We start from the raw sequence: 17,674 nt of genomic DNA, 5'->3' as shown, positions 1-17,674 counted from the left end.
TGCTGGGGGGAAAAAGAATATTGACTCTTCTGACCCATGAACATGGTATGTCTCTCCATTTATTTAGGTCTTTAATTTTTTTCAGCAATGTTTCATAGTTGTGACTGCACACACCTTTTATGACTTTGGTCAGATTTATTGTTTTTCATATTTTTGATGCTATTGTGATTGTGTCATTTCTTGTGATTATTTGTTCCTAATATGTAGAAGTACAATTGATTTTTGTATTCTGATCTTGTATCCTGCAACCTTGCTGAATTCACTTATTGGTTCTAATAGGTTTATTTGTGTACATTCCAGAGGATTTTTAGCATAGAATATCATCCTGTCATCTACAAATAAAGCAGTTTTATTTTTTATTTTTCAATCTAAATAGTCTTTAATTCCCAGACTTATCTTATTTCCCTGGCTAAAGTCTTAAGCACAGTGTTGAATACAAGTGGTAAAAATAGACACCCTTGCCAGGTGTGGTGGTACATACCTGCAATCCCAGTGATTACAGAGGCAGTTGCAGGCGAATCACAAATTCAAGAACAGCCTCAACATCTTAGTGAGACCCTGTCTCAAAATAAAAAATAAAAAGGACTGGGGATGTGTCTCAGATGTGAAGCACTTTTGTGTTCAATCCCTGGTACAAAAGAGAAAGACACCCTTGTCTTATTCTCAGTCTTAGCAGTCTTTCACTATTGTTTGCTATTGTATGGTGTTTGTAGATACCCTTTACCAGGTTGAGAGAATTCTCTTCTATTCATTTTCTCAGAGTTTTATCAGGAATGACTGTTGTATTCAGTCAAATACTTTTTCTTCATCTATATAATGCTCATATGATTCTTCCTTTTTAATTTGTTAATATTAAAAATTACGTTGATTTGTTTGTTTGTATTTTGTGGTACTTGGGGATTGGACCCAGGGTCTTACCCATACTAGGTAAACACACTACTACTGAGCTACACCCCAGTCCTACATAGATTTTTTTTTAAAAATTTAAACCCATCTTATATATCTCTGATAAACTCTACTATGTAATGTATTATCCTTTTTACATAATTTTTGTGGATTGATTTGCTAATATACCATGCAAAATTTTCGGTTCTATGTTCATGAATGATGTTGGTCTTTATTTTCTTTTCTTTTAGTGTTTTTAGTCTGCTTTTGTTATCAAAATAATGCTGGTTTCATAGAATGAGTTGGAAAGCCTCCCCCACCTGCCCCACAATGTTCTAAAACAGTTTTATCAATTTTTGTAGAATTAGCATTATTTCTTTGTTTAGAAAATTCAACAGTGAAGTCATTTGGGACTGCAGTTTTCTTCATGTTTTTACCCCCCCCAACAAAAAAATCAATTTTTAAAATAGTTATAGAGCAATTCAGATGGTCTGTTTCTTCTTGAGTAAGTTTTGGTAGTTTGCATTTTTCAAGGAATTTGTCTACCTCACCTAAATTGTTGCAGTTATTGGCATAAAGTTGTTCATATATGTTGTTCATATTATTCTTTTAATAACTATGGAATGTGTATTAATGACATGTCTCTCATTCATCAGACTGATAATTTATATCATCTAAGAGTATATAAATTATATTTTCTCAAGGAACCAGCTTTTGGTTTCATTGATTTTCTGTATTGTTTTCTATTTCATTGATTTTCACTATTTCCTTTGACTTACATTGGGTTTCATTTGTCCTCATTTTCTCACTTCTTAAGGTGGAAGCTGAGGTAATTGATTTGAACTTTGTCTTCTTTTATAGTAATAGTCATCTAATACTACACATTTCTCTGTAAATACTACTTTAGCAGCATCCACAAATTTGGATATGTTGTATTTTATTTCATTTCACTCAAGATACTTTCTGATTTCTCTTTTCTTTTTTTATTTGATCCTTGTGTTATTTAGAAGGGTGTTACCCAATTTCTAAATATTTGGGAAGTTTCCAAGGTCTTTATCTCATTGATTTCTAATTTTGTCAGAGAACATATTTTGTATGATTTGAATCCTTTTTACCTTGTTGAAATTTGTTTTGTGGACCAGGATATAGTTTATTTCAGTAAATATTTCATGTACACTTGAAAATAATTTATATTCTACTGTTGTTGGTTAGAATGTTCTGTAAATGTTATGTAAGTCAAGTTGGTTGATACAGTTTTCAATTCATTTTTATTCATATTGATTTTCTGTCTACTTGTCCTATAAACTATTGATAGGCAGATATTAAAAATCTTTGACTTTGATGAGTAATTTTTTTTTTTTTTTTTTTGGTGCTGGGGATTGAACCCAGGGCCTTTTGCTTACAAGGCAAGCACTCTACCAACTGAGCTACCTCTGCAGTCCTTGATGAGTAATTTATTTATCCTTGCAGTTCTATTAGTAGTTGCTTCATGTATTTTAAAGTTCTGTTTTTAGGAGAATATGAGTTTAAGATATGATGTCTTCTTGATGAATTGACTCCTTTGTCATTACTGAAATGCCTTCTTTATAATTGACAATATTCTTTGTTCTGAATTTACTTCATGTGATAATTAAGGTAAACATTCCATCTTCCTTTAGATTATTATTAGCATGAATATCTTCTTTTTTTAGGGTGGGTACTGGGAATTTAACCCAGGGTTTTTTACAATACTGAGCCACCTCCCCACCCTTTTTTACTTTGAGGCAGGGTCTTAATAAGTTGTTGAGACTGGTCTTGAATTTGCAGTCCTCCTGAGTTGCTCGGATTACAGGCTTGAACCAATACACCTGGCTAGCATGATAAATCTTTTTATATTCTTTTATTTTTAACCTTTAAATGTCTTTTTTATTTGAAGTACATTTATTTTTTTAGGGAGCAAATAGTTGAGTCTTGGTAGTTTTTTTTTTTTTTTTTTTTTTTTTTTTTGTAAATCAATCCAACCATCTCTTTTAACTGTGATATTTAGACCATTATATTTAATAGTTATCTACATGATTAGGTTTAAATCCATCATCTTGTACATGTTTTGTATTTGTCCTATTCATTCTTCTTTGTTCTTCTCCTTTGTTCTCCTGTCTTCTTTTGGATTAATTGAATTTTTAAATTACTCCATTATTAGCTTTTTCCTTTGCTGGCTTATTAGTCAGAATTCTTTGTTGTATTACTTTAGTGGTTACTTTAGAGTTTGTAGTATATACATCTTTAACATCACAGTTTATCTTCAAGTGATATCGTACCAATTTGTGTATAAGAACTTTGTACTACAACTAAATTTCTATCCTCTTGACCTTTGTGCTCTTGTTACACATTTTATTTTTCCACTTGTTATAAACTCATTCCATTGTTGTTATTTTTGGTTTAACTAGTCAACTATCTTTTTAAGAGATTTGAATAATAAGAAAACAAGTCTTATATGTTTACTCACAAAGTTACTGTTTCTAAAATTCTTCATTCCTTTGTGGGTGTGTATTTCTTTCTGGCATTATCATTTCCCTCTGCCTGAAGGAAATTCTTTAACATTTCTTGAAGTATGGGCCTGCTGGTGATGGATTCTTTCAGGTTTTGCAAGTCTTAAACAGCTTTTATTTCACTTTCCTTTTTGAACAGTGTTTTTGTTGGTATAGAATTCCAGGTCGACCCCCGCACCCCCCACCAGTCGTTACTTTAACAAATGTGCTCCTCTATTACTTGTTTGCATTGTTTTCAATGATCAATTTGTTGCTATCCTTGCCTTTATTTGTCTGAACATATGTATCTTTTTCTTCTAGTTACTTTAAAGATTTTTCCCTTAAAATCTCTTATCACTGCTTAAATAATGTGATTATGATGTGCCTTGGTTTATGTTGCTTCATGTTTCTTCTCTTGGTGTTTGTTGAGCTTCTTGCATCTATATACTTTTTCACCAAATTTGAAAAATTCTGTCTTTATTTCTTCAAACCTTTTCTGACACTTCTTCCCCTTTGCTTCCATTACAGACTCTAACTACAAGTATATTAGGCTTTTTAAAGTTGTCCCACAGCTCACTGACACCTGATCTTTAAACAAACAAACAAACAAAAAAAAAACCTCTCATTTTTCTCTGAGTTTTATTTTGGATAGTTTCTGCTATGCTTCAAACCATTAATTTTCTTTTCATTCATTCTTTTTTTTGAGATGGAGTCTTGCTGTATTGACCAAGCTGACTTTGAATGCCTGAGTTTAAGCAACCCTCTTGCCTCAGCCTCCTAAGTAGCTAGGATTACAGGTGCATGCTTTTGCATCTGGAAAATAAACTAACCTTTTCTCCAATTTATTATTATTATTATTTTCTGCTGGGGATCAAACCAAGGACTTTACCCATGATAAACACTGAGCCACATCCCCAGACTGCAGCTCCTCCACTAATCTTTTCTTTTACTATACCTACCCAGTATACTTTTTATTTCATATGTTGTAGTTTTTAATCTCTAGAAGTTTTACTTGGGTCTTTTAAAATATCTTTCATTTCTTTAACTTTTAAAAAACATATGCAGTAGTTATAAGTTTTACGTATGTATGTATTTATTTATTTGGTACTGTGGATTGAACCAGGGATGCTTAGCCTTTAAGCTATATCCCTAGCCCTTTATATATTTGTTTTAAGATAGGGTCTTGCTAAGTTACTCAGTTTCACTAAATTGCTGCCCCAGCCTTCCAAGTTCCTGGGATTACAGGTGTGCATTACTACATCTGGCATGATAAATTTTAAAATGCCATCATCTGCTAATTCTAACACCTGCTTAAATTATGGATCAGGTTAAATTGATCAATTTATCTACTATAGATAATCAATTGATTTATCTACTTGTTATGAGTAATGTTTTCTTACTTCTTTGCTCTCCAGCAAAGAAACTGGATTCCAGGCCTGGTGAAATTTTTGCTTTATTGGTTGCTAAACATAAAACTATTCTACAGATATTCCTGAATTCTTTTGAGACCAGAGAAACCTCTTGATCCTTTTGCATCTTGCTTTTAAGATCGTTAGGTAGGTCTGAGAGTTTTGTTCAGTCCAGGGCCAATTATTCCCCATGACTGAGGAAATGGTCTTCTGCATACTCCATTAATACCAGGTGATTCTTGAGATTATTCAGCATGGCTGGGGAGAATAGGTACCCACATCAGCACCATTACTTTTAACTTTTTTTTTTTTTTTTTTTTTTTTTTTTTGGTACTGAAAATTGAACCCAGGGCACTTAAACACTGAGGTACAACCCCAGCCCTTTTTGTACTTTATTTAGAGACGGAGTATCACTGAGTTTCTTAGGGCCTTGCTAAATTGCTGAGGCTATTTTTTAATTCGAGATCCTCCTGCCTCAGCCTCCTGAACTGCTGGGATTACAGGCATGCACCACCTTGCCCAGCACTTTTAACCTTTTTGAATAGTTCTTTCCCTTGTCTCAGTTAGTGTCTTCACACGTATGTTCTGACCAGGACTGAGTTAAGGGCTTGAGAGGACCCCGTGAAGATATCTGGGTTTCCTTCTCTGTGCACCCTTTTTTGGTATTCTTTCCTGTGAACTTCCCTATTCATTTTGGCAGCAGATGTAGGTTCATAGTGAAAAAAAACCAAAAAACAAAAAACCAGCATTTCTGATATTCATAGTTGGTCTCAGTCAGTGGTAATGAAAACAGAAGCAGAAAGATTACTAAAGGGAAATCTGAGTTCAGCCTGCTTAAAGTCCCTACCTGACCTTAAGAGCAATATTTTTTGAAAAGAATTATAGACTGTGGGCTGTGCTAATACTCCTGGTTATTTGTTATTCAGTGAACTCTTTATTATTGCCTCAAGTTACGTTAGGGAGTGATTGGTGTTCAGCAGAGTACAGATATAGATTGAAAGCACACAGTGAAAAAGGCCTGGACATGGTAGGTCCTAAGTAACTTGGTGATTCTTGATTCCTGTGGTGGTTGTGGACATCTAGACAGATGTCTCCTGCAGTGTGTATTCTACTAACCCCCAGGATTATGACTGGCAATGTGGGGTGGTAGGAGGAGGACATAAATGTGGATCATGAAGAGGATATTGACAGATAATGAACAGCCTGTTTTCTTCCCACAGGTGCCTTCTTCATCCCCTACCTCATCTTCCTCTTTACCTGTGGCATTCCTGTCTTCCTCTTGGAGACAGCACTGGGTCAGTACACTAGCCAGGGAGGTATCACAGCCTGGAGGAAGATCTGTCCCATCTTCGAGGGTGAGTGACTCTGTGCCTGATTCCCAAGTATCTTCTCTAGTTGGTTATAAACCTTATTTGGGAAGACTGAGTAAAGAGCAACAGTTTTGGGATTAAGATAAGCACATGTTAGACCTTTGTTTTGTGGACTGAACACTGAACTGGTCACCTGGTCCATCAGAGGATGAGGAAAAAAAATTGGGATAAGATTCGGCAAAGGCTTTAGGTTAAATGAGTGCAGTTATTTTAGCTATGTGTATTTTAAATATATAACAATAATTATATTTTAAATATATAGCCATGATTTTGTACTTTTAAAGACATTTAATTAATTAAAAACATTTAAAAAGAATTTTAAATAAGGAAAATTCTTAAAGTAATAGTTCTATAATCTTGACATAATAACTTTAAAATTTAGGATGTTTTGTGCCGGGTATGGTGATGCACACATGTAATTCCAGTGGCTCAGAAGCTGAGGCAGGAGGATTAAAAGTTTTCGAGGCCAGCCTTAGCAACTTAGTGAGACCCTGCCTCAAAATAAAAAATAAAAAGGGCTGGGGACGTGACTCAGTGGTTAAGTGTCCCTGGGTTCAATCCTTGGTACCAAAAAAAAAAAAAAAAAAAAAAAAAAAGGGTGTTTTATTATTTTTCTCTCTGTATAGGATTTTCTTTAAGTTTTTATTTTGAAATGATTATACATTCACAGGAAGTTACAAAAATAGTACCAAGGGGTCTGTGTACCCTTCATCCAGTTTCCCTTGTTGCAATAATAGCAAAATCTGGACATTGACATTGGTACTATCCAGATATTGATATTGATATTGGTACTCTCCTTATCCAGATTCCAGCAGTTTTCCACACCTTCTTTTGTGTATGTTTGTGTAATTTTATCACACACGTAGGTTTATGTAACAACCATCAAGACACCCACTGTTCTATCAATACAGTGGTCTCTAACTTACCCATTCCCTAACTTCTGGCTTCCCCTGTTCTGTTCTCTTTCTCTGTAATTTGGTAATTTTGAGACCATCATGTGAATGGGCTCATGCAGTATGTGATCTTGTGTCTGGCTTTGTCACTAAGCATGATGCCCTTCACAACCCTGAATCATGTAGGTTGTTCTGTGCATCCATAGTGTTTTTCCTTTTCATTGCTGATTGGTATTCCTTGGTATGAATGTATCACAGTTTGTTTAACCATTCATTTGCTGAGAAGCATTTGGGTTGTTTTTAGTTTTGTGGCTTTATTTCAAATTTCCTTTCTCTTTCTATATAATTGGAATGTGCACAACGTATGTTCTCTTCAGTTCATTTTATTTTCTATTTTTTTAAAAATCAAGCTTCTGGGTTTTTTTAAAAAAAATTTAGTTGTTGATAAACCTTTATTTATATGCAGTGCTAAGAAACAAACCCAGTGTCTCACACGTGCTAGGCAAGTGCTCTATCACTGAGCTACAACCCCAGCCCTTAGGTTGATATTTCTTGATAAGGTTTATTAAATTGTTCTAGAAAAGTGTTAACTGAGAGTGTCACTAGATGTGAGTAGACATCTTTGTCTATATCTTGAACAACCCTTAGTTTTATCAGTGGTTCCCAAACTGGGATCAGCTGAGCACCTTTGACATATCCTGTGGCCTGTGCCCAATCCTAGAGGTTGTGATTTAAATGGTCTGAGGTCTATCCTGGGCTTGGAATTTTGTAAATATTCCAAGGTCATTCTAATATACAGACAAGTATGGAAAACCACCGTGTTAACATCTTTTGTAAAAACTTGCAGTAAGGTTGTAGCTGTAGAATTAATGTTTCATTTTATACACCTGTAATTATTAGAAAGAATGAACATATTTTAAAAGTATTCATTCACTATTTGTATTTCTCCTTATGTAAAATGTATTTTCCTGCATTTAACTTGTGCTTTTATTTTTCAGAAACATCAGAATAATTCTGGGGAACAATAACTATTAGTATCATGCAGTTAGTCTTACACATTTTAAAACTAAATAATTTCATGAACTTTGAGAATGTGATGAAATTGACCAGCATGGTGGCACAAGCCTGTAATCTCAGTGACTCAAGAGATTGAGGCAAGAGGATCACAAGTTTGATGCTAGCCTGCACAACTTATTGAAAGCCTGTCTCAAAATAAAATTAGAAAGGGCTGGGGATGTAGCTCAGTGATAGAGCACTTGTCTGTCATGCTCAATGCTCTGAGTTCAATCCTTAATATGAAAAAAAAAACAACCCAAAAATGATGGAAGATGAAATGAAAGGGCATAGGAAGCATGCCTACTGTAGCAGAAGACAGGAGAAAAGTCCTGGTCTGCCCTGGAGGGCTGTTGGAGTCCAAAAGTTTCATTTTGGGGCTGGAGTGGTAGAGTTGGGCCTGGAGTCTTCACTCCATCACTTTCTGCTTTAGGGGACTGACAGTGGAGTGCAAGTTCTTTTCTATACAGGGGTGGGTGGTATGTGGAGAATCTGGGTACCATCCCCATCCTAATCTGCAGACCCTATTTCCCAGGTATTGGCTATGCCTCCCAGATGATTGTCATCCTCCTTAACATCTATTATATCATTGTCCTGGCCTGGGCCCTCTTCTACCTCTTCAGCAGCTTCACCACTGACCTCCCCTGGGGAAGCTGCCACCATGAATGGAATACAGGTAAGGTCACCACTGTAGTGTCCCCTTCTTTCTCCTGCTCTGCCACATCGACCAACAATAGGATTGTACCCATATCTCAGGCAACCCAATCCTCAGTCTTAACTCAGGACTCACAGAAATCAGTCAAGTAGATCATGGAAAACTCACATCAAAAGTAATGCAAGGGCTTCATTCATTAGGAATGAAGGAAAGGGAGGGGGGATGGGAATGGGAAAGATAGTAGAATGAATTGGACATAATTTTCCTATGTTCATATATGGAACACATGACCCATATAACTCCATATCACATACAACCACAAGAATGGTTAGTTATATTCCATGTATGTATGATATGTCAAAATACATTCTACTCTCATGTGTAACTAAAAAGAACAAATAAAAAATTAAAAAATAAAAAGAATAAGCACATGGGGCTGAGGTTGTAGCTCAGTGGTAGAGCACTTGCCTAGTATAGGCAATGTAGTCCCAGCACTGCCTATATAAATAAATAAATAAATAAATAAATAAATAAATAAGATTTACCAGCATCACAAGAAAAATGTCATAGGCTTTAAAAAATAAATTCATGTATTCAATTAATGTATTATGCAAATATAAAATAATAAAAATATAATTTAGCCATTTATTTATTTCAATGTGAAATACAGTTTTGATGTATGTGTCTATTATTTGTTAATTTATTTATTTTTCATGTCTTCTTTTTGATACTACTTCAAACTTATAATTTATTTGGGCTTAAATAGGGAATGAGCTGTTTTGTAGGTCATCAATAAAATTTATAATAGCAATTAACTCCTGTGCTTCTAACACAATGTGAGCCACCTATGGCAATAGAATCACTGAATCTGATATATTGAAAATAACAGCAACAACAAAAATCTAGGTTAAGAATGTCCAAAAGAATAGTCTGTGAGGATGAAAGTGTTTTCCACACTGTTCAATACAGTAGCACAAATTACATGCGTCTATCGAGCATCTAAAATGGGCCCAGTACATTTGAGAAACAGAATTTTTAAATTTTTACTTAATTTTAATTTAAATACCTATGTGAACTAGTGGCTACCCTTTTGGAGAATTCAGACGGGGAGCATATTGACCACTGCTCTGCTTGGTTTCTCGTCACACACCATGCTTTGATTGTCCAAATATTTTTCAGGACTTGTCCATGAGATCTCTCCTTTTGAAATGGGAATGGCATTTTGTTAGTCAGCTTTTCATCACTGTGACAAAACACCTGAGAAAAACAACTTAAAACTTTGGGCACATGATTTCAGAGGTTTCAGTTTGTGATTGGCTGGCTCCGTTGCTTCAGTCCTGAGGTGAAGCAGAACATCAATGAGAAGGGCATGGTAGAGGAAAGATGCTCAACTCTTGGTAGCCAGGAAACAGAGAAAGGGTGAGGAAGGTGCAGGAACAAGATATAGTCACCCAGGGCATACCCCCAGAAACCTACTTCCTCCAACCAGGCCCAGCCTCCTAAAGTTTCCATCGCCTCCCAAGAGTCCATTCAGCTATGAATACCTCAATGAATTAACCCGCTGATGAGATCAGAGCCCTCATGATCCAATCACTTCCCCAAAAGCCCCACTTCTTTTTGACATTGCTGCACTGGGGACCAAGACTTCAACACATGAGCCTTTAGGGGACATTCCAGGTCCAAACCATACTAGACAGTCAATTCTTTCTTGTGCAGATAAGTTATTCAGTGAGAACTGGAGTTCAAATTCTTTACTTGCCAAGGAAAAACATTTTGTAGGGTTTAGTATGGTATTTTTCATTGACTTATGATCTTGCCCTGCCTTCCCCCCGGCACCAGTGCTGAGGATTGAACCCAGGGTCTTGTACATGGTAGGCAAGTGTTCTACCATGGAGTTACACCCCCAGTCTCACCATTACCATTCTCATACTTCACACTTCCTTTCTAGGCAGTTTCTTGCCCATCTCTTCCACCACCTTTATTTTATTATCATTTGTCTATTGAAAAGTCAAATTGTGGGTGCCTCCCCTGACACTCCAAAATTGCATTAGACTCCTCTCAAATGTATTTGGCGGTATGTGTACTGAGCCCTGGCCCTACTGTGGCACTTACCTCATTTTTTGTGTTTCGTGGCTTGATTTTTCCACTAGTCCACAAGATTGCAAGGCAGAAAATACTCTATCTCCATAGCCTTTGTATCTGGCACAGCTGGCTAGCTTTCAAGAAAGATTTGTTGAAAGCAAGGTTTAAAAAATCTTTTTCATTCTATTTCCTTTTCTTCTTTTGTGTCTTTGTACACTGAATCACCCTTGACAACCAACTTGTCAGATAGTAACCATTTCATCCAGATCTCAGCAGAGTGCCTCTTGAAAAAAAATTGGTGAAATTTTGGTGGCTAAGAGCTTTTGTTTCAGAACATTAGTAAGCCTATCCATCTTTGGGGTCTCTGAGATAATTCTGAGGCAAACTGAATACCTGGATCTTTTGTTTTCAGACATATTTTTTGTCCCCTCTCTTAATGGGTCTGGTTTCACTCAGAGCCTGGCCTCTTGAATGGCATACGCCATCCTGTTGAAATAATGCTTTTCTTCAAGGAGAATGATATGGTTTAGTGGAGAAAGCCTTCCACAGGCAATCAGTCTTTCAGCAGGTATTTGTTGAGCTCCTACCATCCACCAGACTCTATTCTAAGCACTGGGGATATGGTAATGTATTTCCTGGAACTGTCATTCTAGTAGGGGGAGACAGACCATGATAAAACAGGGAGTGGGATTGGGATTTTAGCGGTCAGGGATTTTAAACAGGGCAATCAGGAAAGGCCTTACTGAGGTTGCACTTTCATTTGAAGGAGGAGAGGAAATAAGCTGTTAAGATTGGACAACCACTTGATATAATCTCTTTTTCTTCATTTCTCCTTTTAACTATGGGTTTGGTAATAACTTACAATTTCTATTAATTTAATATAATATGTTATAATATAATATGTTATATTAAGAATTATATATGTTATATATTATATATAAAGAATATATATTATATATATTCTTTTTGTATCCTTAATATATTATATATGTGTGTATATATAAATGCATATATATTTTTTATTTTTTAATTTTTTTTTTGGTACGAGGGATTGAACCTCTGAGTCACATCCCCAGCCTTTATTTTTTGAGATATGTTCTCACTAAATTGCTTAGAACCTTGGTAAGTTGCTGAGACTGGCCTCCAACTTGCAATTCTCCTGCCTCAGCCTCCTGAGTCATTGGGATTACAGGTGTTCACTACCATCCCCAGCTAGAATTTTATGTATGTATGTATTTATTTATTTTTAAATTTATTATTATTATTATTATTTTGCTATAGGGGATTAAACCCAGGAGCGCTTCACCACTGAGCCACATCCCAACCCTATTTTGTACTTTTATTTAGATACAGGGTCTCACTGAATTGCTTAGCACCTTGCTTTTGCTGAGGCTGACTTTGAACTCAAGATCCTCCTGCCTCAGCCTCCCATCCACTGGGATTACAGGTGTGAGCTATTGCACGTGGCCCCAGCCCCCTTTTATTTTTTATTTTGAGACAGGGTCTCGTTGAGTTCCTTAGGACCTTGATTAGTTGCTGAGGCTGGCTTTAAAAGAGATTATATCAAGTGGGATATTGGAAAGAAAATACAAAAGAGGTCAAACAAAACTCAAGGTAAATAGAAAACAATAAATGAAATGATAGAAATAATTTTAATATTACTAATCATGATAAATTTAAATGTACTACCTTTTTCAGTTCAAAGACAGAGATTTTGAGAGATTCAAAAAGTCAGCAGACATAGAGATGTAGCTTAGAGGTTGAGCACTCACTTAGTATGCACAAGGCCCTAGATTTAAACCCCAACACTGCAAATAAATCAATAAATAAAAATAAAAACCCAGCTATAAGCCAGGCACAGTGGGGCATTCTTGGGTTCAATCTCAGTGCTGGGGGTGAGCAGAGAAACAGCAGCAAAGAAGATGGTATCTGTAGAAATAGTAAAGATTTAAAAATAAGTTATTACAATGAAAACCTTGTGCCAATACTTTTGAAGACTTAAAGTGGACAATTTTGTAGAAAAATGTAAATTAATTGGGTGCGGTGGTGCACACCTGTAATCCCACCAGCTCAGGGGAGGCCAGGACTGAGGCAAGAGGATCGCCAGTTCAAAGCCAGCCTCAGCAAAAGCGAGGCTTGCTAAGCAACACAGTGAAATCCTGTTTCTAAATAAAATACAAAATAGGGCTGGGGATGTAGCTTAGTGGTGGAGTGTCCCTGAATTCAATCCCTGGTACCCCCCAGAGAAAGAAAAGAAAAGAAAAGAAAAACATAAAAAAAAAAAAAAATTGGACAACCACTCTAGTTAGTGGGGCAGTAAATACAAAGGCTTTGCAGTGCACAGTGCCCAAAACATCCAGGGAGGAACCTGGGGCCAGTGTGACTGGAACAGGGGGAGTGGTAATGGGAGATGAGGTCAGAGATGTTGAGGGACAGAGGGAAGAGGGACTTAAAGTCCACTGAAGGAGTTTGGTTTTTTCCTCTGAGTGGGATGGGATACCCATTGGAGGGTTTGAGATGAGGTTTAACATAATCATCTTGGCTGCTGTACGGAGATTTTATAAGGCAAACGAAGGTAGAAACCAACTACGAGCTCTGAAATTGATGGTGACCTGTACTGGGTGGTAGTGGAGATAACAAGAAGGATCAGTGTCTAGGTATTTTAAAGGTAGAACCTAGACAGTTTGTTTACCTTGATTCCAGCCTACACTTGATCATTTATGAATCCTGACAGGCAATTTCTAAGAAGAATCATTTTATTCATATGTACAATGGGGAAAACAGTATCTGTCTTAATATTTCCTGGGATTATTATACTGATTAAATATTAAAAAGAATGCCAACTCTCTATGTGAAACTCCAAAGTGACATACAAATAATAAAGAGCCACAATTTATTGAGCACTTTAGATTTTTATTTTCATTTAATCCCCCTATCAATCCTACAAGAGGGACATGGATGTCTACATTTTAGAGATCAGGGGAGTGACACTTAGAGCATAGAGCTGTCACTTGTACAAGGTCACACAGCAGATACCCAGAGCATCAGGATGCAAGCCAGAGCTTTCTGAGCTCCTGGTACCTGAACTCTTGGCCTCTGTGCTATATTACTTTCTAGAAGGCATTCATACCATTCCTCGAAGGCTGTGACTTTACACAGGATGACCTCCTGGGAATGAGTGTATATTCTGAAGCAGCTGGCATGCAGAGCATCTTTCCTAATGCTTTCTGATCGTGCTTTATGGAGAATATTCATGCAAACATTTATAAGCCAATAGTAATGTGTATGGGAAAGGTGAGGTGGGTTTTTTGAGGATGAGGAGTTTTGTAGAACTGTAACTCAGTTCTTTCCAGATACCTTACTTTCATTGTCCTAAAATGCCTTCTCATTCTCTCTAGTTTTGCCAAATGTTGGCTGACAACCTTTCTCTTTCTTCCTTCCCTGGGACCCACGGGTAGAGAACTGTGTGGAGTTCCAGAAGACCAATGGATCCCTGAATGTGACCACCGAGAATGCCACCTCCCCTGTCATCGAGTTCTGGGAGTAAGTGGGAGGCCGTTTCCCCATGTGAACATGGGAGGTGTATTCCACAGAAGGGTAGAGGGTACAGTAATCAGTGTACAGCAGGGGAAGAGTTTCTTCTTTCCTGGTCCTGTCACCTAGATGGCCTTTTTCTGTCTTGGTGTCTGTATTTGTCGTTATTGCAGAACTGGTTTCAGAGATAAGAATTCTGCAATTCTTCTCAGGCTGTGCTTGACCCTTCCCTCCAGTCAGAGAGGGCACATGCATATGTGTTCATTCTACTAACCACCCTCCTCTCTTTGACTGCTTGTGTGTTGCCTCGTATCCAGCCCATTCCCCACAATGTTGATATTCATTGGGTGTGATCCCTGATATCAAACAGCCTAAAATCCTGGTTGATAAAATGCATGCTTATACCTCTTTCCTTGTGTTAAATTAGTACTCAAAGCAAACTTCCACAGGCACAGTTTCTATTTGCCACCCTTTATATCTAGCTCCATCTCCAGGCAAAGGAGAGCCTCATGATCCTAGTAAAAAGAGTTGACCAACCTTTAGACAAGAGCCTGGAGGCAGGGCTCTGCAAGACCCACAGCAACGAAACTGAGAATCAGGGCTGGGGTGCAGCTCAGTGGTGAAGTGCTTGACTAGCATGTGTGAGGCCCTGGGTTCTACCATGAACCCCCGAAAAAAAAGAAAAAGAGAAAGGAGGAAAGAAAGGAGGGAAGGAAGGAGTGAAGGAAGAAAAGAAGGAAGGAAAGAGAAGGAATGGGGGGGGAGGGAGAGAGAAAGAGAGAGAGAGAGAGAGAGAGGAGAGAGAGAGAGAGAGAGAGAGAGAGAGAGAGAGAGAGATATCTGAGGCTGACATATGAAGTGGAACTAGACTCACCCTTCTCTCTTCAGGAGGCGGGTCCTGAAGATCTCCGATGGTATCCAGCACCTGGGGGCCCTGCGCTGGGAGTTGGTTTTATGTCTCTTGCTCGCATGGGTCATCTGCTACTTCTGCATCTGGAAGGGAGTCAAGTCCACAGGCAAGGTCTGTGTTGGATAGCTCCCTCCCCCATTCTGGGACTCCCTGCCCTAGTCTGGGGACTGTCACCCAAGAGTTCCCTCTGTTGTGGTCTAGTCTGGGACAGGAGGGAATGACCCAGCAAAGGTTTTTATGTGCTTTCCTTCCTTGATTCTGTGTCTCTCCTGGAATCAATCCCATGTAATTCTGGGAAATGAAACAGGAGAAACAAAGGCAGGAAAGATACCTCCAGAGGAGTTTCATCTTGGAATTTTCCATGTGTGTGAGCACAGTGCATACTAAACACAGTTCATGGCTTCTTGCTTCATATATAACAGTTCTGTGGATAAAAATTTGATTGGGAATATTCACCTACAAATGTTCTCAACCAATTCAAGAATTTGGTGGTCTTTTCGTCCTACAGCATCCAAGGTGCTAGAGGGTATGCTGAGCTGGACTCTTGCCCTGGAGGTTTCAATAAGGCTTCCTCCCTAATTTGGCTGCCTGGTTGTGCTAAGCTCGTAAACTCTTGTGAGGAAGAGATCACATGTACAGATCTTTTCATACCTGACAACCCTTGCCATAATTCCAAGCACTCTTGTTGGAAGTATGCCTAAATTCATTCAGTCACTTGACAACTATTTACTGAATATGTGCTGGGGAGGGCAAATGCTTAAACTGGAGGGAGGAGCGGGGGAGGGAGGTAGCGGCCTTAGGCTTCAGGGAGATGGAACTGAACAGCTGCACAGTTGAAGGAGGGAGCAGGAGACGAACTCCTATGCCCTTTTTGGTGGGGTGGGAGCTCCTGCCTCCTGTCCTGCTGCTGAGTCTTGGGGCCCCTCCTTCTTAACTTACAAGTTCCTTGTCACTCATCTGCCCTTGACTAGGTGGTGTACTTCACAGCCACATTCCCTTACCTCATGCTGGTCGTCCTGTTAATTCGAGGGGTGACACTGCCTGGGGCAGCCCAAGGAATTCAGTTTTATCTGTATCCCAACCTCACACGTCTGTGGGATCCCCAGGTAAGAAGCCACAGATAGGGGCTCTGGAAGTTTTGCTCTTGGTGGAGTCCCTGCTCCTGACCCATCCCCAGGGCATCCCTGGAGATGGTGGGGTGCACCCTTCCTTCTGAAGACATCTGTTAGCAGTGGTCTGTGGTTATAGGTATCTGACATTGCCCCTTCTTGGTCCACAGCTTCCAGGGAACCCAGGAGGCCTGAAGTCCTAGCTATATTTCTCAGGGACTTCAAATATGTCAGTCACCAAACACCTTTCTCATGAGCTATGCCCCTTTCCTCATGTCTACCCATTTTTCTCATGTTTGCATTTTCTCTCCCAATTTCCTTCTCCCAAACTTCCTTTATTTCTTGTCCCTCAGCCTATCACCATCCAGTGCCTTCCTTCCACCCACATGACCCTTTCCCAGTTCCTCAGTCCCTCCTGACAACCAGCTGAGTTAGTGTTAAGTTTCCTGTCAGTTGTCCGGAACCTCTGGGTCTTTTTTCCTCCCCTCCTGTTCTTCCTTCATTGCCCACACTCCTCCAGAGACAACCAGCTTCATTATGGCTTCACAGGGAGGGGGCTGTGCTGCTGTTGCAGATTGGAGGGTGTGTAAAGCAAGGCCTGAAGTAAGAAGCCCCTGTCCCTGACAGGAGTTTTATTTTCTCCTCTTGGCAGCCATTTAGAAAGCTGGCAAAGCCAATGGGAGCATGGGTAAGCTCCACCCCAGAACCTCCCAGATTGTGTTACTTAGTTCAGCGCCATGTCTCTGCCTCTGCTCTGCCTCCTTGGCACAGAGTGGGGTATGTGTATAATTCAGAGATGCTCCTCTTGATTGTCCAAGGTTCCCTGTGACTGTGCAAGGGTTCCCAAGAGACTCAAGGGCAGATGACTCTCAAGGCTTATAAGACTATTCGATGGCCTTCCAGACCTTTCAAATAGTACAGCACCAGCACAGTCACTGACATCACTGAGAGGGAGTGAGAGACTAGGGCTCCAGAGTTCTTTCTCAAGCCCCAGGAACTTGGTTCCTCCAGAAGCAATAGCTCCCTTGGGAGAATTTGGGGTGATCCACAAGCTAAAATACCCTCAAATCTCCTAGCCTCCCCTGACAGAGTTGTGAGGCTTTCCTCTTGACTTCTCCTGGAACTGCTATGTTTCCAAGAAGCAGCAAGACGACCAGCCCTACTCAGAACTCTCCCCACAGAATTGAGTAATCTTGGTTCTGGATATTTCTCAATGGTCTTCCAGTAGGATGTGACCTTATCCTTCTGTTCTTCCATTTCATTTATT

General features: G+C 38.8%; 1 protein-coding gene across 1 annotated transcript in view; it reads left to right on the top strand.

Annotated features, from left to right (window-relative positions):
* The window catches only part of Slc6a13 (solute carrier family 6 member 13), a 38,386-nt gene that overhangs the window by 9,609 nt on the left and 11,103 nt on the right, over window positions 1–17,674 (top strand). Inside the window, 5 exon segments of the mRNA XM_047549447.1 lie at window positions 6,022–6,156; window positions 8,653–8,793; window positions 14,313–14,397; window positions 15,277–15,409; window positions 16,270–16,404. Coding sequence (XP_047405403.1) covers window positions 6,022–6,156; window positions 8,653–8,793; window positions 14,313–14,397; window positions 15,277–15,409; window positions 16,270–16,404 — 629 coding nt within the window.

Source organism: Sciurus carolinensis, chromosome 4 (genome assembly GCF_902686445.1).
Source record: "Sciurus carolinensis chromosome 4, mSciCar1.2, whole genome shotgun sequence".
Classification (NCBI taxonomy): domain Eukaryota; kingdom Metazoa; phylum Chordata; class Mammalia; order Rodentia; family Sciuridae; genus Sciurus; species Sciurus carolinensis.
This window is presented reverse-complemented; position numbering and strand designations above follow the sequence as displayed.